At 37.3% G+C, this 24,112-nt stretch overlaps 1 protein-coding gene across 1 annotated transcript in view; it reads left to right on the top strand.

Annotated features, from left to right (window-relative positions):
* Nucleotides 1–24,112, top strand: part of SEC24D (SEC24 homolog D, COPII coat complex component) — a gene marked incomplete at its 5' end in the record, with an annotated part of 52,256 nt that overhangs the window by 8,863 nt on the left and 19,281 nt on the right. Inside the window, 4 exons of the mRNA XM_082482006.1 lie at nucleotides 2,208–2,319; nucleotides 3,707–3,834; nucleotides 22,032–22,170; nucleotides 23,882–23,997. Coding sequence (XP_082338132.1) covers nucleotides 2,208–2,319; nucleotides 3,707–3,834; nucleotides 22,032–22,170; nucleotides 23,882–23,997 — 495 coding nt within the window. The remainder of the gene's footprint in view (nucleotides 1–2,207; nucleotides 2,320–3,706; nucleotides 3,835–22,031; nucleotides 22,171–23,881; nucleotides 23,998–24,112) is intronic.

Here is a 24,112-nt window from a genome sequence, read left to right as displayed (position 1 = left end):
CCATTGTGTGTAAAAAAAAAAAAAAAAAAAAAAAAAAAAAAAAAAAAAAAAACAAAAAAAACCCAACCTGAACTCAGTGTCTGTATAATTAACAAATGCCCTTAATTGGTTAATCATTCCTAGTGTTTCAGTACGGTGCTTTTTACAGAAGGACAAAATGGTCTTGTCTAATTAAAAAAATAAAAAGGGGGGCAGGGAGAAGAAGGTCTGGCATGAAAGCATGGACTGATGTCTTGCTTCAATTACACATGTAGAATAAACAGCCTTGACTATGACAGTGATGTTAAAATAGGTTAAAAGGTTTGTTTAAGCAGCACAGAGGGGATCAAAATGACATGTTTAAAGAAACGTGATCTGGGTCAATGTCTGTAAAGGGCAAAAAGCTAATTCAGAATGAGGAATAAGTATGACCATGTGTATTTCTCTTGTTATATTTACATTATATAGTTACAGTAGTGTTGCCAGATAAATTTGCTTATCTGTAGCCATTGTTGATTTATATTTTCTTACATATGTTAGAGGTTGATATGTGCTCTGACAACATCTATGAAAACTAGCATCTGGGCTTTGTCAACAATTATTTCCAAGAACAATGATACATTTAGGTCAGCTAAATGCAGAATACCGTTGTACATTGATCCTTTGCAGAGCTAAGTCTGAAAGCAGTTTGCTTACTTGAGCCAGTGGACCTTTTTAGAGTACAACTGTTTTCCTTCTAATATAAGAGTTAGCAATAAGTATACAAGCCAAGGAGGCAGGGAAAAGTAATCAAGCAGAAGATATAACAAGCTCTCCAAGGAATGTATTGTATATTTAAATCGCAATACAAAAACTTTATTGGGGGGAAAAAAGTTATAGGCACCAGATTATTTCCAGTGTGTTAAGAAATACCTCTTGGACAATGATCAATAAACTAACTCTGTGCAACTAATTTTGTTTTTCTTCTCTGTTTGCTTTTCAACAGAGGCTTCTGAACTTTCCTAGCTATTATTAGGAATTTTTGCAGTGTAGAGATATAATTCCATGGGATACCAGCAACAGCGGCAAAGCCAGTTTCAGAAATTCCCTGTCTCATTCCTCTTGCCTCTCACAGTTGTTCTGCTACACTCTAAACCAGATTGCTGAAAAGATGGCTTCTTTGAGGGAAGAGGAGGAATAATGGTATCATCTCAGAGATCTGTTTTATGGCGTGGAACAAAATACAGCTTTAAATAGCTTCAGTGATATCCTGAAAAGTATCAGACTTAAACAGGGGTGAGGGAATGTGCAGAAATGACAGGGGAGGAAGTATATGGGAAAGGAATTTGTTCAGTATTAAAGTATCATGAGCATTTCATGACATTGCATTGTAAATTGCTGTAAACTAGGCTTCAACCAGAGTAAATCTGTACATGATCAGAGCTGCCTCACTTTAATAAAAGTTTCCTGTGATTGCTGTCCTTTCTTTCTAGGAGGAAGCTCATGACATGGTAGTCTGACTTAGAGAGTGAAAATGCTGAGATGCAGTGTTGAAATACTACCTAGTGGCCAACAAGGCTTTTCTCAGGAGTTTAAATTGCTGCTTTCTAAATGGCAGTGCTGAAACATAGCTGAGCTAGGAAGGTCGTATACTATGTAGATTATTGTTTATTTCTTAACCACCCTGTGCCTAGTCAGGAGGAATGAGGGCTAACCCCTCTCACCATTGCAATCTGATCAATTAACTATACATTCATTTATGAAGAACAGCAGCTGGCACAGCTATGGTCATACAAAAGATAACCTGTTACATATAGCATTTGAGTAAGCTGATGCAACCTCACACTTCAGTTTGATCTGGGAGAATGGAAGGCCAGATTCAGTAACAAGGACTTATTTATGCCACCGCTCTCCTGACTAGCCTCTCTTGAAAAGGTCTGTCCTCCTAGCAGTCAATATACTTTAAACAACGCATTTGTTCACTGTATATAGGTCTTATCCACCCCGACGCGTAGTGTTATCCCTGAGTTGCAACAGGCAACTGCAGTAAATGAGTTATACTGCTCAGCTGTCTGTATAGTTTTCTGGTTGTTAAGTGTCCTAGAAGCCTGTATGATGATAGGTTTGTAGCACCTCTGTATAAGACAATGACAATAGTGTTACTTGGTGTAGATGTTAGCATAACTGTTTGAGTGTAACTGAATGCATGGCTTACCTTTATCATACTGTTCTTGCTTCTTCTTTATCAGATTCAAGTAATTGAAAATGATAAGACTTCCAGGGGAGGGCAGATCTATGCTACAAACACAAGAGGACAGGTTCCTCCTCTTGTTACCACAGACTGCGTAATTCAAGACCAAGGTAACTATCCTTGTTACTGATTTGGGAGTCTTTCTAGGTGAAGTCAAATATAATCTAGAAACAAACCAAAAAAAACCAGACTAAATACATTTCTCATCTGAAAATGATGCTGCTTACTCTAAAGTGGACGTGAAATGGGAAACTCCTTTTTACTCCCTTTAAAGAAAATAAAAAAAAGGTGGTGAGGGAGAGAAGTGAGAGTTGAATTCTTACGCCTTGGGTGAACATCTCCTCTACCCTTCCTGACCTTTAAAATTAATGTGAATAGTTGAGACAACTTTTCTTTTTAACTTAAAATTTGTCATGGTTTTAAATTTCAAGTTGAAAATTCTTTTTAGATTCTTCTGAAATTTTAAAAGTTGGACAAGGAGCAATGAGACTAGCACTGTTATGTTTTAAGATACAAATCTTGGAAAATTCTATTCAAGCAATAGGGGCAGGGTACAAGCTCTCTAGTTGACTTTATTTTTTCCTTTGGCTAATGTATCTGCCTTTGCCTCTGCCTAGAGCCTGGAAGTACAATATTCCATGTGGTGCTCTTGACAGCAGACTTGGTATTTTAATACAGATTAAACTGATGGTATCATTTAGTCCAGCGTTAATTTAGCAGTGCATGGATAAACTGTATAAAATGTACAAACACATCAAGATTTTTTGGCTTTATCTGAGAATGGGGTAATGCAGTTCTGATGAACAAAGAAAATCCTTGCAAGAAACTGAGCAGAGCTGCTCAGTTAAAAGGTGGTTAATTAAGGTGCTGATGGTTAAAAAGGAATGTAAGGAAACTGATTTCTGAACTCCTGTTGCCTTTCAGTGCTTTTGCATGCAATGCACAGAACAGTTTCTCATTGAGGGAACTGAGCTAAGTGTGCTACAAGAAGTGTTGTGGTGATTTTAGCACACTGTATTTTGCAAGACAAATGAGCATGGTGATGCTAACACCAGTATACTACTTTCTGAATCAGAGCTAGCTCTTTAGAGTGTTAAAAATACGTATCAGTCTGCAGCATTTTGTTATATACGATGTTAACATTTCTGCTGGGATTTTTATCCATATTATTTTCTTTTAATATCTTAGATATCATATGTCAAACTAATCTCTGTTGAGATTCTTATTGCAAATAATGGTGGGGGTTTTCTTGATACGTTTAAATCTCTGCTTTAAAAAACAGCAAGAAAAGATTGACGCACAGGGAGGGGCAGTGGGCTGACGTATAAAGGGGAGAGATGAGCAGAAGCTTGTGTGGGAGGAAAAAAAGCATGTGTTTAACTTAGTATGTGCACTTGTTGCTTTATGGTGGTGGTTTGTTTTTTTCTGGTTTGTGTTTGGGACAGGTGGGTTCCTTTTAACAGTCTTTCATTCTGCATGCTACGTTTGGTGTTCTAGGCCATGCCAGCCCTCGTTATATCCGATGTACTACCTACTGCTTCCCATCGTCTTCAGATATGGCCAAACAGGCTCGCATTCCACTGGCAGCAGTCATCCAGCCTTTTGCTATTGTTCCACCAAATGAGGTAAGGACTAACTGAATATTATTCCTATGTGGTTTTGTCTCCTAAATATTACGAACTTGTTCTTCTCTGATTGGATTGAGATTGAGGATGTTTTACTTCTGACTGTGAAGGAGTAAGAGAGAGGTGGCAGAAAACTATGAGATGCACTTTGGTTATGATGCAACTTCAAGGGGTAAAAATCTTTGTTTAGAAAAGGTACAAGAGTGACGGCTGTGCCATCTGAACCACTAGGTTCCTGGTGTTCCCCCAGCTGCCTCGAGTTTATGCCAGCTTTGTCAGTTGCTTGTTCTGCTGGAACCCAGTCAGTATAGGCAAAGACATTAAAAGAGGATGACCACAAACTGTACCAGTTAATTTAAAGATATGGACAGTTACATTCAAAAAATAGCATGTTACCATTTAGTTCTTTACCAAATAATTTAATTTCACAACAGACTGAGAAGATAATGGTATTTTGTATTTGGATGAGCTGAGTCATAGAAAGAAGATTAATGTCGCCACCCATTTCTGGCGCTCATTTGGAGGCACTAACCTAATCGGTTCTTTTTCTCATATGACTGTCTCTAATAGCCCTTCATATTCTGAACATATCCCTAGTTTGTCTGCAAAGTATTTCTGCAGATTGGCAGTATCCTGTGGTCTTAATACAATTGCCCAGATTTCCTGGCATCTCCAAAGGATTGTGTCTGTAGCAGGGATAAAACTAGTTCTCAAGTGCAGCATTTAGCTGCATCATTTATCTGTAGGATCATCTTTCTTGTTCTTCAACTCCTGTCTCCTCCATTGGACAGCTTCTAAATTCTGCAACAAATGTCTGCAGAATACATTGCCTTTTCGTGTGCTGCACTAATTTACTTTCAGAGCGCTGTTTGCTGGGAAAAAAAAAGCAGGGATTTCATGAAAGTTGTAGTATGTGATTTTTGTCTTCAAAAACTCCTCGTAAAACGCATGCAGAGAAAAGCCTAATCAAAATTACAAAGACTTTCAGCGCTTGGTTTTGCAGTCTTTGATTTTTCTTTAACTTTGTTTTATTACTTGTAAATTCTTAGGGGTTTTTTTGAAAAATATGTTGGAAAAAAACAGATGTTGTTCTTTATCAGGATGGATAACTTCCAATCCAACAGACCTCTGTAGTTTGAATTAGGAGTATTATTTTAGCAGAGTAGTATGTAGTTATCTTTTTTGTGGTCCACAGGGAAATAGGATGTATTACTTATGGTTCTGCAGATACCGAGTCTTGCTATTTGTCTGCTAGACAGCAATTTTGGGTTTCATTCCAGTTCTTGAGGAGAATGTGCAGACTTGGCTTGTTGCCCCCCCCTGCATTTTCTACTAGGTGAAACTTCTGCTGTTGCTTCTCCAACCCTTCACTTTACCGTTCAACCTTTACCCTTTACTACCCTTCATTCCAGTTTGTGTGACCAGGTGGCACTTAGCAATTCTGCTTTCGTGTTGACTCTTCGTTTGTGCGTCTTTCACTTTCAGTCTACCTCTAGTCATTTATGTCCCCCATGCATGGCTTCCCTGTCTTCTGCGTAATGTTTTGATAGGGTGATCAATATGTTGCTAAAACCTAAATCTCTTCTGCGTACATAAATTAGCAGTATGTACGAACACTCATACTTGGCTGAGTTCAGGAGGGTTTTTTCAGGGCTGGCAAAAAGATGTACTCGGTGACCTACCCGTTCTGAAGTTAGTGCTCTCAAGCTGCTGGAAAGGTCAGTGGAATTCATTAATCTGTAAAACACAGTGTATTTTTCCCTAGCCTATTTCTTGGAAGAGGCTAAAAAACTCTGAAAAATGTCTCTCAAAATTGGCAAAAGTCTAGTGTGGAAAATTTTAGTATGAACAATTATAGCTTGATAAAGTTAGAAGAACTGAAGAGATGGTGTTGCAGTCGGAAGTGCTGGGCAGTCTTAGCTGAGGCAGTTTTTCCAAGGCTTGCCTGTGCCCTTTGTCTTCACTGCTGCTGCCAAAATAAGATCTTGCTCTTAAGATCTTCTAATAAAAATGGTCTTCCATATGGGATTTATAACCACTTTAATTCTGAAAAGAATTTGAAAGAACTGTGCTTTTTATAGAGTTAAAATACATTCAGGGGCTTATTTTTGTTTTTGAATTTCCTAGTATGGTGCATTCTGCCTGGAACTAGTGCAAGGCACAGAATGTTCTTTGTTTCAGAATATCTAGCCTATCTTATGGATACCTTTAAAAGCACCTTTTAACAATGCCTACAGGTGATGTTCATCACATGTTACAGGGCTCAGTACAGTGGGAATCTGTCTAATCTCTTTATCTCTTGATAAACATCATGTTGTACACAGTAACCGTTTAAAATAACGGGGCTGTTTTTCTAGCCTTTCAATGAATAGTTTCCCTTCATTCATCTTTGTTGCAGCTTCAGCTGCAGGTATGTCTCTGTTGCTGCAGTTTCTAATATACTCAGTGTTAGCACCAGAAAATTTCAGTTGTGTTTCTTTTCAAAGGAGGGGAAAGAAAAGCAAAGGCTACAAGGGTTTAGTGGGCCATGAATGTGAAATGGCCACAAATGGTTTGTGCGGATGGTTATATGGTTAGGAGCAGCTGAGAAACTGACCTATCTCACTTGAACTGTAAGAACTTCAGCAAATCTACACAGTATACGTAATCCATTGTGATGCATATTACATAGACTGTGCCTTTCTGTGTTAGTAAAGCCATATGAAAAAAGGTATGGGCTATCAAGGTAATTCAAGTGACTAATAGATTTATGACTTTTCCGTAAATGCAGTTCTTAGTTAATTGGTGTTTTGCTTTGATCAGCACTTATAATTGAGGATGAATTTAAATTAGCACATAAAATCTATTTGCATTTTCAGTGGTCTTTTTCCATAGAATTCATGTCTGGGGTTTTTTTTTCCCTACGCCATTACTGTACTAAGGCAGTTAGAAGCAAAGGAAAAATCTTACCTTGTTCCCATTTCCAGATAATATGAGGATTCAGTGCAGTCTTCAGATGTCTTGTTCTTCCTTTCTGGAAGCCAATCCTGAGTGTGGACTTTGATTCACTGAGAGGATTGTTTTTTGCATTGATGAAGCATTATGTTCTGGCCAGGTGATCTAAATGATACCAAGAGAACTGCAGATTGTATTTTCTTCTATCCATGCTTTGTTTTGTACTGTATAATCTGAACTGCAGCAAAAATAGATTTGTGTATGAGAGGGAGAGCATAATTGTACAGACCTTATTTTCTTTCTTATTTGAACACATTCACCGTTTTGGTAGATGACTTGTAAATGGTATTACATGTTCATACCAATTGGAGGGTTGTGTGCTCCGGTTAGTCTCTTGCCGAGTTTACACTTCGACCATCAGAGCAAAGCGTTGAGCTGTTCTTGGCTGTGCAGGCAGCGGGAGGCAGTGCCTGAGAGATTCTTCATTTAAAGCAATTGAATAGGAGAGAGTAGGAAACGGTAATTGGGGTCCTGGAGTTGGTAGAGACGTGTAATGGGGGTGATAGGCATCACTTTGCTGTTAAATCTGTTATGTTCCTGTTACTTACTCATTGACAAGGTGATCCTGTGAGAAATTGCATTTGGAGTTTACTGTAGCTTCTGCAGGTTAGCAGCGTTTTGTTCTACCAGTTAGATAACAAACAAACCCTGTCAATTGCATTCATAGAAACAGTGGCCAACTGGAAATTGAAGATTTGTTTCCTTTGACTAAGCACTTGGAGAGATGGAGGTAAAAGATCCTGGGAACCTTCAGATAAAGGTTTTAGGTCCAGTGACTTAACAGTAGTTTTATAGAAATACTCTTCCAGTTTGGGGTTCCAACCTGGAAAAAGATTTCAGGATTTCAGCATGTCTGAAAGGCAGATTTAAGTTGAATAGTCACTGTGTGTTCTTTTGGGGCTAGTGGAGTGCTGATACCCAGGGGCTGGTGTCCCATCTCCAAAAGTGAAGTGGAAATGTTAGTGTACAAAGTGAATAAAAAAGGTTTTTAAGGTCTGTGAAAAAACTGTCAGGAGCTGAGAAATACACGAACTTCAACAGGGGCATCTTTTGAAGACGTGTACAACAGATATCTCCATTTCTAGTAAAGAATGGGATACAAATTATCACTGTGGGAGAAAATAAGAACATAAGGTAAAATTATCATGGTGCTAGATAATGATGTTAAATGAAAAGATCTCATGCATCTCTTGTTTGGGGGAAGGAACCCCAAAACAAACAGGGTTTGCCCCTGCAATGAGAAAAAGCAAATTCAAAATTACAGAAATGTAGTGGTATGAAAAGATGAAGATGATGTTGCCTTATACCCTGCTAAAAACTCCCCAGACAGTTGAGACCCAGTGGAATAACACTGTGTCTGTGAAGTTCCGTAGCATCTAGAAGTCTGGTGGAAATTCTGAGTTGAGAGGACACAAGGCCAACATAAGTGAATACAAAGCAAGACATAAAAATACACCTATATTGATAGGTTACAATATCAGTCTTCATATCAAAAGAGGAAAGCTCAATTCCCCAGCAATTTGTAGTTGAAAGAGTAAGAGAGCGCTAATGCGGCTAAGGTGCAGGATTTCAGGTGCTCACATGTAACCTGTTAAAACTGCGCAATGAAAACATTCAAGAGAAGCCATTACAAAAATTTAAATAGTAAACTGGCCACACTGAAGAAAAGTTCACAAAGGAGGTTTTACTTCAGTAATGTTAAATCACAAGTGAGTGTGAATTTAAGACCTAATTAGAGACCATTCAATAGAGATCATTGTAGGGTTATGTTTGATATCCAAAGAACAGCTAAGTTAGCAACACTTGGCATATAGGCACTGAGCTTCAGAAGAGCAGAGCAGGTGAAATGGATTTATTCAGAAAAGCCCTCAAGTTGAAAGTTAGAGGGGCAAAGACTGTGGAGGTCACACAGTCTTTCAGAGGTTACTACAAAAAAAAACCCTACAGCCAATCTAGAAAGTTATAAACTAGTGAACATTACATGTACGCTGTATATCATACAAAACAAAGGTTGTTAAAACAGTCATGCCTTAACACCCCCTCCCACCCCAGCCCGCCCAGTGTCTTAACAGCTCTAGGTATTTCTGAATCTTTACCAAGTCCTTATTTATGATTTCTCAAAAGTAACAGTTCATTTTCACTCTCCTGATTTGGATGATCTATGGAAAGTATTTGTTTGTTATAGATAGAGAATATAGTATCACTGTTTGACAGAACTTATTTTTAGTCGGCCAGTGCTTTAGCAACAGTCTATAAAAATAAACTAGCTCTCACAGTTATCATCATAGACCAAGCCCTACATGAATTTGTTTTGGAGATGTATGAATGTTTCCAGAGTCTGAATAAACCATGTGATCTTGATGTAAGATTTAATACTACTTGCTAACAGATGGTAGTTAAGAGTATTTCATGTTGTAAAACCAATTATAAACAACTTCAAATAATAATTTAGATATTTAAAACCATAGATAATCGTCTTTGCTCCTTAATAGTTTTGTGTCCTCATTCTCTACCATGTTCTTTACTATTTATTTGAGTGGGTTGTGGTTTGGGTTTTTTTTTTTTTTTTAGAAATATTAATTGGTGGGAACTTAATATTTCACTTTTCATTTCCTACTCAGTTAATGATCTAGTTAAAAGATAAAATTGGAATGGAATTACTTCTCAGAAATGCTGGTGTTCTTGGGCTAGAAGCCATTTAACCTTTTCAGGATAGTGAACTTTGATGATGACCAGTGCAGCTGGGCTGTTTGGAAAGCCATGGTTTTTAAAGGGACGATAGTATGGTTTCCTAGATAGAGCTGTAAGGTTAGAAGAAGCTAAAAATTGAGTAATTGAGTGAGGTGAATAAGAATACATGATACAATGTTACAAATAGCCTTTTCTGTTTCAAGAACAAAGTCAAGTACAAGAGTGTGAAACTTCTTTCAGACTCCAAGTCTTCTCCTTTTCGTTTTAAATAAGTTTTCAAATGTTAAATAAATACGAAGAATTAGGGAAATCCTCACACTCTTACAATCTACCCTGATCTTGGTGAGAGCTAAGGTTCTGCTGTCCCTATTCTGTAGCTAGTAAGAAGGCATAGCAGACTGTAGCTTCAGTTTGAAGAATATTTTTATATAGACACATGCATTTATTAGTGGTTATGCACTTATACAGAACTTTGGTTTGAAGATAGTGAGGAATGCTTAGTTTGCAGGCAAAATGAAACAATTCAAACTAAACATCTTACTGACTGCTCCTTTCTATTAGGGATGTATTAAAAAGCACAGACTGCAGAACAGATCCTTGAGGTGCTTGCTGATACCATCTACCCACTGCAAAAAGTCATTTTTATTTTACCCTTTGATATCTGTCTTTTATTTAGCTATTTATTCACATGAGGCCCTTTCCCCCTATTGCATGAGACCTTAGCTAATTTAAGAGCTTTTGATGAGGGATTCTATCAAAAGACTTTTTTTCAAAGGGAATACCTTATCAAGTAGGTCATGCTTATCTGCATGGTGGCTGACTCTTGACAGAACTCAATAGATCTATATGTCATGACATCCCTCCTCGAGAGCCACATCAGCTCTTCCTCTGTATATCCTATTTATCTCTGTGTCTTTTTATGTTTTCCTCCATTATAGTATCTATAAATTTGCTTTCTGTGGAAGTAGGACTTGCTGGTCTAGCTCTGGGATCACCCAGAAGTCCTTTGTAAAGTTTGTTTTTGTACTGCTGCCTTCTTTCCTTTTGGGCACTGAAGCTTATGTGAGCTATTGGTTTTATGTGCAATATGTGCAGTAATTTACACAGTGAGTCTTTTTAGACAGGAATTGCATGGTTAGACAGTAAAATTGTCCATACTACTAGTAAGCTTTTCTTAACTATCCAAAGATGATAGTTTTAAGGAAAATTTCTGAAGAAAAGTTTCTGAAAGAGAAATTGTGGACAGTTTTGCCCTGCTATCTATTTTGAAATGTCTCACCCTTCTCAGTGTTGGCTTGTAACTTTGTAATCCCCATATGTACTTGGGACTTGATAAAAGTGAGGTTCTTCATATTCACAACTACTGGAAATGAAATGTCACAGCTTATTGAATGTTTAATGACCTCTTTCCTTTGTGTAGACTTCATATGGCCCTTTATATCTAGGTTATTCAAAATTGCTTCATGTCTGTTGACAATACTGGACTTCTCTCCAGTGTAACAACAGCTTCCTCCTTTTGAATGGGTACTCCACAGCAAAATCAGCAGGTGTTGACCAGTGAGGAGATAATATTTTGCTATCTCTAAACTGTAAGTGGGACAGATTGCTTTGCATGCTCAGCAGTTCTGGTCTCTGGATTGTCCGAGATCTAGCAGAGAGTGATTTTTATCAATGTCTTTGGGGTGGACTATCAGAGTAATCTATGCTAGTTGTCATGTTTTTCTAAAACATGGTGAGAGTAGAATCCCTGCACACGTGATAAACTTAATAGTTAGGACACGTAGTCTGATGATGTTGAAACTCTCTTTCACCCTCCAGGAAAGGGGGGCTGACCACCAAGCTATTGCCCAGTTTGTACAGAAGAGTTTGTTGCCTCCCTTTAAACTTCCGCAGGTGGTAGTCAGTGGACCAGAAAGAGAGCGCATGCACGGATACCACACTGTAGCTTACAATTAGGCCAGTTAGTTTAGTGATAGGGCCATGCTACCAGACATGCCTCCTTTTTCTTAGGATTGCCTTGATATTCTTACAACCAATCAATTTTTGAGCTGTTTGGAACAATCAATCCATATAGAGCATGTCCAGGTAGCATAAACTTGTATCCTGAACTCATAGCTGTATACCACACTGGTAAGTGTGAGCCAAAGGCACTATTTCTTCCATTTTCCAGATATTAAAATAAAACAAGTTCCAAAGCATCCTTGTTGATCCCTTCATTTGGTAGAAAACTGTGAGACTCCGATCTCATAGTTCAGAGTCTGACTGGACTACAGAGCAGGATGGGTATTTGACAATCTTTCTTGCCCTGTCAGTGCTGTTTTATATTAATTTTTCTAACTAGCTAGCGCCAGGTTAATGTCTGGGGTTTTTGTATAGTGTGTCTGGGCTGCCTGACTCTCCCATGCATGGTATGGAAAACCCAGAACTCTCAGCATCTCCAGGTACCTCACCCAAAAAGTTTTATCTCTCTCTGGAGGCCGGTGCCTGTAAGCTAGGTTTCACAATGCCTAATTTAGAGGTGCATAAATCCTGTATTAGATGAGACTTTCTTTATGGAATATGCTCTGTGCTAGCCTGCATTTGGAAGTAAAGCATTTGGAATTGGATTGTTTCCCAAGAGTTCATCGTCTAGGAGAGCTTTTTGTTAGCCTATTGGGCTGTAACTACACTCAGTAACTAGAATGAACTTTCAGAGCCAAATTTAGCAAAGGCTTTGGCAGCAGAGCTTTTCCTAACTTAAGTAAATTTCCCAATGTATTTTTTCTGCCTTTTTGTTTTTAGTGTACGTCTTAAAGTACTCTTAAAGTGTACTCTTTAAAATACTTCTGTAGTATGTTGTTCTGTGCACCATTGTTGTTAGGGTAGGGAGGTAATTTCTAAAAGAAATGGGGACAGTGACTTGGAAATTTTACATTTACATAAACAGTATTCGTCTTGTAATCCTGATTAATTTTTTACAAATTTGAAATTTGGACTTGCAAAATGCCTTTATAAAAATGTTGTAATTAGCTTCTGATAAATTGAAGACACTGTTCTTCAGAATGGTAATGGCAGAAGAAAAACCGACTAAGCAACAATACATAAAGAAGGGAAATAAAAAATAACATTCATATCCACTTAATTAAGTGGCCAACAATACTGATAATTTGTTTTGCAAACAAAAATTACATTCAAGTAAAAAATTACTTTGGCTAATGCTGGATACCTCTGTAACTCAAAACAGCTGCTTTAATGGCATCTGCCATTCTGTGTGTGTGTTTTCCTGTGTGGACTGCGTGTTGCTCTCCTGAAATGGTGTTTGTCTCCTATTATGCACTGGCCAAAGTTGATCGTAGCAACAGCAGTAAATTAAACATTATAAGACTGTGCAAGCTCTAACCTTAAGCTGTCAGAGTTGTTACTCAGTTACCTTGGAAACTTCACAGAGTCAGAACATGCTGGTATTTAGTAAGTTCAGGAGGAAAAGTTTGTGTTTTGCTTTTTAAACTGAAGTTGTTACTGCATTTTCAGTTTATACATATTTTACTTATCTGTCTGTATTAGTGCAGTATTTTATGTTGGACACAACCATGTAAAGTATGTAATTACATAGAAAAAATGTTTTTTTGTAAAGTTGGATAGGAAGCTGATGTTGGGTGGGGAGGTTGTGGTTGGTTGGTTTGGTTTTGTTTCTTTTTCTTTTTTGTATCAAACAAAAATCATGGGTGCAATCACAGCAGACTCTAATGCTGTCTTTTAAAAAAAACAGGAGAGACTAAGCCTTCTTTTACAAAATGTCCCTTCATTGATTCTTTGGGATGGGAAGCCCCTTTTCTTGTAGGGCAGGAAATAAGTGGAGGAAGCGGCTTTTTCATATGGTGTTTAACAGAATTGGGTAATCCATGCTTGCTAAAGAGAAGCATAGTTTACCTCCTCAGCTCTAGCGTAAAGAAGCAATAGAACAGGTCTGTGCCCTTTGCAGGATTGCTTAGCTCATAACTCAGTTCTGCACAGCCCCTTACTTGTGACATTCAACTATAGCTCAGTGTTAATAAAAGAGAGAAGGATAATTGCATACAGACATCATTGATGTTTGGGAGTTTTGGAGTCTGCTTGAAGCATCCCAGCTATTGTAGTACTGAAAGTATTCCTGGAAGAGAGTATGAACATTCCTACCTGATGTGGTATTTTTGAAGTAACAGCGAGTTTTGCTCTTGACCTTCAAAACTAACATTGTAGAAAGGACTTGACTTTTAAAAAGGGTGTTAAACTCATCCCAGATATCCTTGCTTCAGAGATGATGTTCAGTGCTGCTTTTTGTTCACATAACAATTCTCCTTACACTTTCTAAGTGTTCCTGTGGCAATTGGCTAGCTTGTGGTTGGTTTGTGAATGCAGCATGATACTTTAAGTATGCCCAATTCTTTCTGATTTCAGTGGAAATAAATTAATTAGCCTTAGAGGCATTTTTATTAGTAAACATTGTTCAAGAAGGCGTGCAGGTAAGCAGGAGTATCTTATCCACTTCCAATGAAAACACTTTTAAACTTGTCTATGCTTTTTTTTCTAGTTAAAGTTTCTTTAATATGTTTGGTTGTGCAAAAATAGGATCTAGAGAGTTCCTATTGTAGAAAGCTCTCTGAAATGCAAACAAGAGTAGTCAGTTTAAAAAGTAAGTCATATGCCTTCTAACAAAAGAGAAACAACTATAGGGTTTTTTAATAGGAAAGACTCCCTTAGTTCATCAGGCTTTCACATCTGATCTTAAGTCATTAATTGCTTTTCTATCAAATGCTGAAAAATATTTTATATATATGTATATATACACGTGCACACATATATACACACACATCTGCCTATCCATCTATATTTGTGTGTATATATAAAAAGAAAAAAAACCCACATATTTGGTCTCTAAAGTTGACAATAGCTCATCAGGCCAGAGTGGTCCTGAAATCCAAAGTTTGGGTTTGTTTTTGTTCTTGCTACAAAGACACGAATAACATTGATAATGTTCTTCTGATGTAGAGCTTCGTCTAGGAGAAGTGTGGCTTCAGAAATCACTACACTACATTTAGATTTATTTACAAACTTACAGATTTTTTTTCCCTAAAGCTAGAGCTGCATGTTCCATGAGTACTATTTGTAGTGTTGCTTGATTGGCTATCCTAAGCATATTCTAGAGCCTCCTAGGAATCGTCACAGCTGTGTTTGTGTTGAATGGCCTTTGACCTAAACCAGAACTGATATGCCAATTTACCCATTATCTTTGTATGTTACAAGCTGGGCCTATATTTTAAACTGTGGTGTTAGATTTATCAATTATTTAGCAATCTTGAAAATTTTTATGGAAGAGTAAACTAACATTGATGTGACCACACAGCACATGTAATTGACTGGGCCTGTCAAGAAGTCAGTAGTACTTGGAGCTCAAATTCTGCCTGCTATTTTGAAGATCCTTGAGAGATCTCCTGCAGTGATCTGCAAAAACTAAAAATGATGCCTGAATGAGGTGTCTTTAAGAGTTCTATTTACTTCTGTAAAATATATGGCTAAATATCTTTTATTTTGTTCTGTGCTGAATGAATTTCAAGCCAGACAGAGAACAAATCACTTAAAATCAAACTTCTATTTATATTGTGAAACTCTTGTGATCAATAAAGCTGGACAACCTCCCTTGTAATTATTACTTACCCTTTTTTTAGAGAAGCTTCCTAAAACTTGCCTGTCTTATTTTTCAATGGTTTTACAGCTAGTGTGACAATCGTGCTTAAAAATCTCAGCCAAGGACCACAGTGCTGGACTATCTGTGATATGGATATGTGGGAAGTGGAGCTGTGGATTAGTACAGGCATGAACCTGAGTCCTCTCATGTGATTGAACGTGTGCATATCGCCCTCAGGGGTGCTAATAGGAAGGAGGGGAACAACACAATGATGACAACACTGTCCTAGGGTAGCGTTGCCTGTCTGTTACACCTTCCCTTGTTCTTTTCTTGTGTATGTGCCTCTGCACCAGATCCCACTCTTGCTAGGATGAGTATAGACTGGACTGAGGCAGGTCTTGCTTGAGATCTGATTGTTTTAAAGCGCTAACATTTTGAAAGTCTGTTGTTCAGCACAGTTTCTTGATTATCCAATTTCATGGTCCTGCTTATATCATCAGTTAATCCTGGCTGCTGACCTTCACTTGAGATACAGCATGTCCGTACATCCAAATAACAGTCAGCACTTCAAAGCTGAGAAGTGCTAGAGAGCGCTGACTTGTTAACACTTGGTATTCCTGGTCTGAGATCATGACTGGGAGAACTTGTGGTGCCTCTCCTAAACATAGATAGTAAACTTTTTTCCTCGTTTTGTCTTCAGTCACCCTTTCTTCTGTCACCTGTATGATATGGAAGTTATAAAGCTAACTAATTTTGGTTTTTATTTTCATAAAAAATTTATCATTATTACATGTATTTCCTCCCATCCTCAAACATTTTAAAATCCTTCTTCTCATGTTGGATTGTTATACTCTTCACACTGCCAACTCTATCCAGTTAATTGCAATAGTCCCCTTAAAAAGGGAATGCTGAGTAAGGATTTCAAGGATAGCCTGAGGTATGATCCCCTGAAATCACAAACTAGTTTTCTGTTTATTTTAGTACACACTGGATCATACCCCATGTGCAGTGTCAACTTGAATTTCAAGTACCATGCCACAGTACTTTTTGTGCTGCCATGTATGCAGGTGAATGTTCAACCTGGGTCTCGAGGGTTTTTGAGCACGGTTTGAACATGCTGCTTGTGTTTTCACGTGGACTGTAAAAATCAGGACAGAGCCAAGAGATACTGCATCACGTGATTGATGCTTTAGTGCTGCTCCTGTTACTTCAAACAAACAAGGAAATAGATGAAAAAGGACTGTGTTATGAAAAATACTTGAAGCAGCTGTGAACCCTGCAGAGGAGATAGTCCGAATTAGCTTGAGTCATCAGCTGAGGAGGCTGATAGTGTTCAACATCTAAAAACCAAGAATAGGCAAAATAACTTCTGTCTTCAGAGAGAATGGCTTCTGATAAAAGACAGTAGGAACATCACAAAGGGAAATGCTTTCTTGACATTTTAATGCAAATCAGTAAAGCAACTCAAAACCAAGGGATTATTTGTAGACTGGTTAATCTTTCTCAAAAGCAATCTATGATGGTTTAATAAAAGAAAACAAACCCCTTCAACAGTCCTAGGAAACAGAGACAGTTCAGTTCATGACCTAGTTTTTTTCCCAAAACCATTGGTGTTACAATTCAAAATTCTCTTTGATTATCCAGAGGAGTTTTTTCTTCATCTCTTTACTAATTAAACACAAGATTTACTTGGGGCAGTGGTAAGACACTTGGCCAACAGTCTTCTCCTGTTTATTAGAAAGTTCCATTACATAGCATATCTTAAAATTCTCAGATGAATATTTTAATAATTAGATTTGCATCAATGTCAGCATAAATAATAACTCTAGAAATACTGCCTTTCTGAATTTGTTGCCCTGGCAAACTGCACAGCTTGTCTGTTTAATGAACTGTCTGGCTGAATAGTTGGCAATTCTGTGTCTTTTTTTTCTGTTAATCAGCTATGCAAATACAGTGTTCAGTGTTCGCTGTACATCAGAAGTATAAAATAAATATTTTATATAATAAAATAAATATCTGCTGTAGTACTACTGATCATGGAGTACAATTTTAATAATAAATAATAAATAATATTTTATATAATAAAATAAATATCTGCTGTAGTACTACTGATCATGGAGTACAATTTTAAGGAATTTTGAATCATATGGGAAGTCATCAGGAGTTATATATCTGTGCAGCTCTCCAAACCTGTGAGATGCTCTTCCTTTCAAAACAAATAGCCCTCATTTAAACATGTTGTGAAATTTTAGATCCCCTAAATCTTGGGTTTTCATGGGGTGTGCTTTCAGAATCGTTTGCCCCTGAGATAATTTGTAGTTGAAAAGGCAACTTGTCATGTGTAGTATACAGCGCTACTTTGTGTAGAGTGACCCTCCCATGTCCTCCAGTGGTAATGTTCTTCAAAATTGTGTAGCAGAACTAGTGGCAAGTTCCTCCTCTTGTGGGGATGAGTAAGGGTGTGATAGACACACTGATCTAACTGAAAACAACAGTCATGGAAAGAGTTTTTCTGTTCCTCTTGGATGTAGCCAGTCTTCACAAGCTGTGTGGGCTTCTTTTCAATACGGTAGCATTACTGTTGTTCCAGTGCTGAGATGTTAAATGCACCTAAATGATGGTGGAGTCAAACTAAGCTTGTAATGTAACTTGTTGCTGTACTGATAGGTTCTTTGTGAAGGAATGGATAGGAATGTACCTTAGCTGTGGTAGGCAGTGCCCATCGCATGTGGACATTTCATAGAATCATAGAATGGTTTAGGTTGGAAAGGACCTTGAAGATCATCGAGTTCCAAACTCCCTGCCATAGACACGGACACCTCCCGCTAGACCAGGTTGCCTTGCAGCACAGCTATAGAATGTTTTCTTGCAGCCCAGTCTGTATGCCAGTCTGGCAATGAAAACAGATACTGTATATATTTTATTTTGTTTTGTGATAAATGGCTAGCTTTCTTCAGTGTTTGCATAGGCCTCTCGTTCTTCAGAGACTCTGTCTTTCTCTCTTTCAATTTTTCTCTTTAGAATGCCTTTTCCAGAGATGTGCCGTGACCATCTTGAGCTTCATCACAATCCTTACTCCTACACTTATAATTTCCAGCTGTGGCCCTGATCCTGCAATATGAATACGGTGATAGTTTGCAGACATCACAGGGAACACTCTGGAGGGTCAAGGCTTCATTTTTACAGCAAGCAATAGTAGTTCAGCTTTCTCAGACTTTAAAGCGCAGGTTACAGTCCCTTTGGAAGTTTTTATGGATGTATTTCATCTTGGACCTGTGCCACCAATGTCTATCTATTGCTTTGTGATATTGTTCTGACTCCTGAGAGAAGCTCTTGCTCGAATATTTCCAAAATAAAACCCTTGCTATCACAGCTATGTTTGGGATAACTTATGGTTTATCAGATCGGCTTTCAGGACTTGCACTCCAGTGGGGCCCTGAGGTTCCAGGGAAGGGAAAGTTTATGCGGGTCTCTTACAGCATTTCCCATCTCTTCTGCCCACTCCTCCTTTGTTTTAAATTAAAACTATAATATTTTGCCTTTATATTCCTTCGGCTTACATAAAAGGAATCCCTTTTATGCATCTCATTCAGATTGAGGCTGACAAGTATTAGTTTAGTCATCGGTTTGAGAGATGTTTATATTTTGATAGTGTTGGAACGCCAACAGTCAATACCGAAGTGTTAGTTTTTGTGAGGTCTGTCCCTGTTCTCAGTTAGGTGGTCCAAATAGACAAATCGGACAAAGGTTTGTGAAGAGATGAGGGGAAAGAGAAGTGTAAGGCCATAACAAGTCCAGAAGTATAGCAGATGTCCAAATAGTCATGGTAGATATCTGACTTGATTAACTTATTATTGGTGGAGATTTGAGAGGAGAGAAAGAAAATGCTGATACTTTATAGGTGGAAAGGCAAAAGCAGGAGAAATATTGCATTTTTTTAAAAAACAAACAAACAAAAACGAAAGAAGAGATTTTTAAATTTTGTCTTATTCCCCTGCTCCTATGAGAGTTTGCCACTGACTTCCATGGACCATGAACAGATCTCTGCTTTATCTTCTGGTGTATAGTGACATCTACAGAGAGTGGAGCACATCAAACAATACTTTCCCATTTAGTACTCTGTCTTTTTATGACCATTTTTCTTTTATGTATTCATTAGTTTAAACTTACTACTTTATTTTATGCTTTTTAATGCATCCTACAGTATTATCTTTGTACGCTCCCATGGAGATCTACCTATTTTTTAAAAAAAAAAAAAACTTACTTCACCCTGACAGAAGTTATTTTGGCAGTTGGAAATGCAGTAGCGGTTTACACACCCAAACAGAAATTACTTTGTTTTGATGGGTAGAATGTCTAGCCTTACAGTGTAATGCCCTGGGAGATTTCAACCCTTTTGAGGTTAAAGTTTCTTTCACAACTGCGTTGTTCACATCAAGAAGGGGTTTTTTGATGCTTTCTGAGTGCTTATTCTGAAATTATCATACAGATAGCTTTATTATTAGATGTATTCATTTTTTATGTAATGTTTAAAATTATTTAAAGGAAATACTAAAATGTAAATTCCATTTAATTTCAAAAAATTCCAAACAAATAAATCAATAAAGGTAAACCATAGCACGCTTTTGCAGGATTTTTCTTTGTTAGACAAAATCCGTAATTCTGTTGTGTGCATTTTTATTTGATTTTGCTTCATTGATTTATTCTTTTACCTTAATTTTATTTTTTTTAAGTTCCTGCAAGCTTATTGGGAAGAAAAATTAGCTAGCTTCTACAGCATGATTTTAGTGGTGTTTCATCCTTTATTCCTCTGGGCAAGACAAAACAGAATCCAGCTTAGGATATGTTTACAGACCATTGTCTATGGATACTATTTTCTTAAGACCTGAGCACATGTTTTAATCTTATGCAGTGTACATAGTCTCAGTAACTTCAAGACAACCATTTTAGGCTACTGAGGCTCTAACCCCACACTTTAAAAAGGACTTTGTAATAAGTAATTTTTTTTAAAGAAGCTTAAAGGGAGTCTTTCACTCCAAATGTGAAAAGACAAGGAAAAAAAAAAACACCTTATTTTTATTTCTGCTGTCTTTAAAAAGGTAATTTATTAAGTATGTGTAAGAACGTAGACACCTGGGCTCTAAGCTTCATGGCATTTATGTTTTGATTGTTCCTGTTCATGCTTTAAATGTAAAGGTCTTAATTTTGGTATTTCAAAATAATGATTGGGGGTGATTTTTCTTTGCTCTTGAATAATACTAAATGTGTCAAAACAAGGTTTAAAATTACTAAATCAATGTGTATAAATGCATCAAGAGTTGTTTTAGTCCTGTTTTTTTCGCCTACCAGGTCAGATACTATAATAATGTATAAATGTATAAACTGCAAACCAGATCCAGCCCTCATTAAACTGAAACAGCAGAATGATAATGAGAAAATTGCCAAGTAATGAACAAACCCCAGAAGTTTTAAAACTTATTAAGTGATTGTGGCTGATGAGCAGGTTTTACAGCCAAGGCTTTCAATGTCTGAAAAATGACTGATAGTTTGGCAGCTGACATTATTGATTAATTTGTGTTAAACTCAATTTTTGTAGAAGAAAGAACACAAAGTAAAATAATATCTCAGTGGTGTAGGAGGGAGCACTTAAAACCCATGTAGCAAAAATCTACTTATATGTATAAAATCCTTGGCAAAAAGCATTAAACCCTTTGGAGAAATAAATGAGTTAAATAGTCTCTGTAAAATATAAACAAACAACGAAATACATGTAAGCAGTGAATACTAGAAGGTCTTGAATGATTTTCTAGGTATTCAAATACTCTTATGTTCCAATAAAAGATAAAGTGCATAATAGATAAAATATATACGTTCCTTAAGAAGAGACAGAGTAATTAAAAAAGAGTATGAGTGGTAATGTTTTAGCATTCAAAGGCTGTCAGCATTTTTCATCTTGTAGAGATCTGTTTTGTGTCCATACTGTGGATTTCTTTTCGTATTCTTATGTTCAGAGATTTTTACTTGGGATTGAAGGGAGTAAGAAAAAAAGAAAAATAGAAAACAAAGTTTCACAAGGAATTGAGCAAACTTCCATTTTTATAGTGGTTTCAAGCATGACTTTTCTAACATTAAATATAATCACAGGAATCTTTCAATTGCTGCAGTTATTACTGAAAGAGGCATCTGGAAAATGTCTTCCATTAGCTGTGGGTTTTGGCAGAGGCTATAAGCAAACATGGTCAGTGTAATTAAACTGACAAGTGCTTGTGATACTGTATTTATTTGCTGTATGTACTTCCCTTCAATAAATATTAGTGTTTCTTCTCAATCTCCTAGTCTAGCTGGTGACCCTGACAACATTTAAACATTAGTATAGCGTGATGTAACATGGCAGCATGGGGGGCAGCATTTAAGACAAAATATTAGAAGCTTTCTTAGCAAATATCTTTTTGAGAGACCATTTGCAATAGATGAGCAGCAATAGATTTCTTCAGGAAAAGCTCAATCTGACAGAGAAGGTGAAATACTTGACTCTTAGTGAGCTGTAAAAACCCTTTGTCAGAGAAAATCAGCCTGGAGCCCTAAACGTCCAGTGCTTTCAAAACTTTGTAGGCTTTTGGTGTGAATCCTTATTCTCTTTCTGATAGATGTCAGAATGTGGCCTGTGAACTCGTAAATTTAGCCCTTCAGGGGGTCAATGGGCTTGAGCCAACCATAATGCGGATCTTGGGTGAATGCTGAACAATGAATGATCTCTTGATCAAGTGATCTCTAACAAAAGTTCAGTCTGAGCAGTAGCTTTCTAGCTCGCTTTATTTGGTTTGAAGTTCGCATTGCTTTTTATAACTTCATGTCCCTCTTCATCTAGACACCTCTTTATGTTGTTAACCATGGTGAGACTGGACCAATCCGATGCAACCGGTGCAAAGCTTATATGTGTCCCTTCATGCAGTTTATTGAAGGTGGAAGAAGATACCAGTGTGGATTTTGCAATTGTATAAATGATGGTAAGTGATGTTGCTCTGATCTATGATTTATACAAATTCCATAAAACTAAAAAGAAACTATATCCCTAAAATTATTTTCTTGATTTGCTGACTTGAGAAAATAGTTTAGTGAGATGCAGTAAGTAGGCCTATTTCACAAATATAAAAAAATACTACCCAAAAAAAAAATAGGTAGAAACATTTAAGTACAATTTTAAAAAGGAAATGTATGAAAAATAATGCTGACTCATGAAGTCCAGTCTAATACAATCAAAACTTTATTTAAAAATATTATGTCAACATAGGATACAAAGTTACTTGTATTGCTAGCTGAAAGCAACTTTTGTGTGGAAAAAATCAATTTCTAAGAAATCTAAATGTCCAGCAAGAACCAAATATTTAGAACCATGTTAGCTTAGGCCTGTCCATGACTGTGGATGCAATAGTTAAATAACCTATTAATCTTACTGTGACAAGTGTTGGTTTTCACAGAAGATACCATGCCATATTTGTTCAAGTGTGCTGCATGTGACTCATAACTGTTCTTGTGCTCTTGGCTAAATCCCAAATCTTTGCCTCAACTAGCCTTTCTAGACATTTGTATCAAGTTGGATTTCCTCAGCTGGATCACAGCAGTATAGTGCTTTCCCTAATACAGTAATCTTTTCAACTCTGAAACGTGAACCTTGACAGACTTATTCCAACTTCTTTTCTGCCTGACGCTCAAACGTTTGTGCAGGCATAGCACATAACAAATTTCATAGTTTGTTAGTAATTTAAACTCTCATAAAGAGAAATTTAAATGCATTGTGAACATTACAAGAAAGACATTTTAATTGCGGTGTAATTTTAAATCATGCTTTGTATTACTATAGTGTCTTTTATCCAAGTTGGAAAGCACTTAAAAAAAAAACTTTAATGAGGACTAAAAATGGCCAACAGACTAGGTAGCTATTCCTTGTCCTCACACGCACATACACTTTTTACAGGCAAAAATGTGAGAAATAAGCATTCCAAATACATATTGATTGAGGAAAGAGGAGCTAAAATCCAGACGTGACTCTCCCTCAGATGTCACTTTCACCATTAGACTAGCTGTATATAAATTGTTGGTGGCGAACCCACTTGATTTCTTAATGCTTTGGAGTTCTGCACTTTTTATCAGTAGCTGCAGAAGGTTCCAAATATAATGGACCCAATGCACTTTGTTTAGTAGGCCAGGGTTGGAAACCTTCTAGAGCTATTTCCAGTGGAGTGGTATTTTTGGATAAAGCAGTACAAGATTCAGGGAATGTGCTGTTTTTACTGCTGTCCCTCTGCAGAGCTTTGGCTCGGGTGTTTTGAACTAAGGTGTGAGTAGACTGTATCTACTAACAAAATAGTTGATGTTAAGTCTGTATCCTGAGGGTAACAGGCTCCTGCCTGTGGAAATGACCTGGGGCAGTTTTACCTACTTAAGCCTGACACTGGAGAGGTGGGAGAATGTGGGCATTTATAGGGGAATGTGCTGGCATTATTAGAACGTTGTGGATTTTTGTTTGGTTGGGTTTTAAGCCAATGTGTGGGGAAAAAAAAACAAACAGTGCAACCTGGATAAGTGTTTAAACCCTTCCCGTGATCAGTAACAGAGGAGCATACATTAGTACATTGTATCTGTTGAAAGCAGTTGTTAGGTTGTTCCCCTCCTCCACAAAATATAAACGTTTTTGCCTGCTCTTGTGTTGGCTTTTAGTCCCTCCATTCTTCTTTCAACATCTGGACCACATTGGCCGACGGGTAGACCACTATGAAAGGCCTGAGCTATCTCTGGGATCTTATGAATATGTTGCTACTTTGGATTATTGCCGAGTGAGTATTTCCAGTATGCAAACTAATTTACAGTTTTAGTCAAAACAAACAAAATTCTTTAAATATCTACAGTAGAGGAAATGCACTTGTAAGCTGAATATCAGAGTCCAGGAAC

The sequence above is a fragment of the Vanellus vanellus genome (genome assembly GCF_965231255.1).
Source record: "Vanellus vanellus genome assembly, chromosome: 4".
In the NCBI taxonomy this organism is placed as follows: domain Eukaryota; kingdom Metazoa; phylum Chordata; class Aves; order Charadriiformes; family Charadriidae; genus Vanellus; species Vanellus vanellus.
This window is presented reverse-complemented; position numbering and strand designations above follow the sequence as displayed.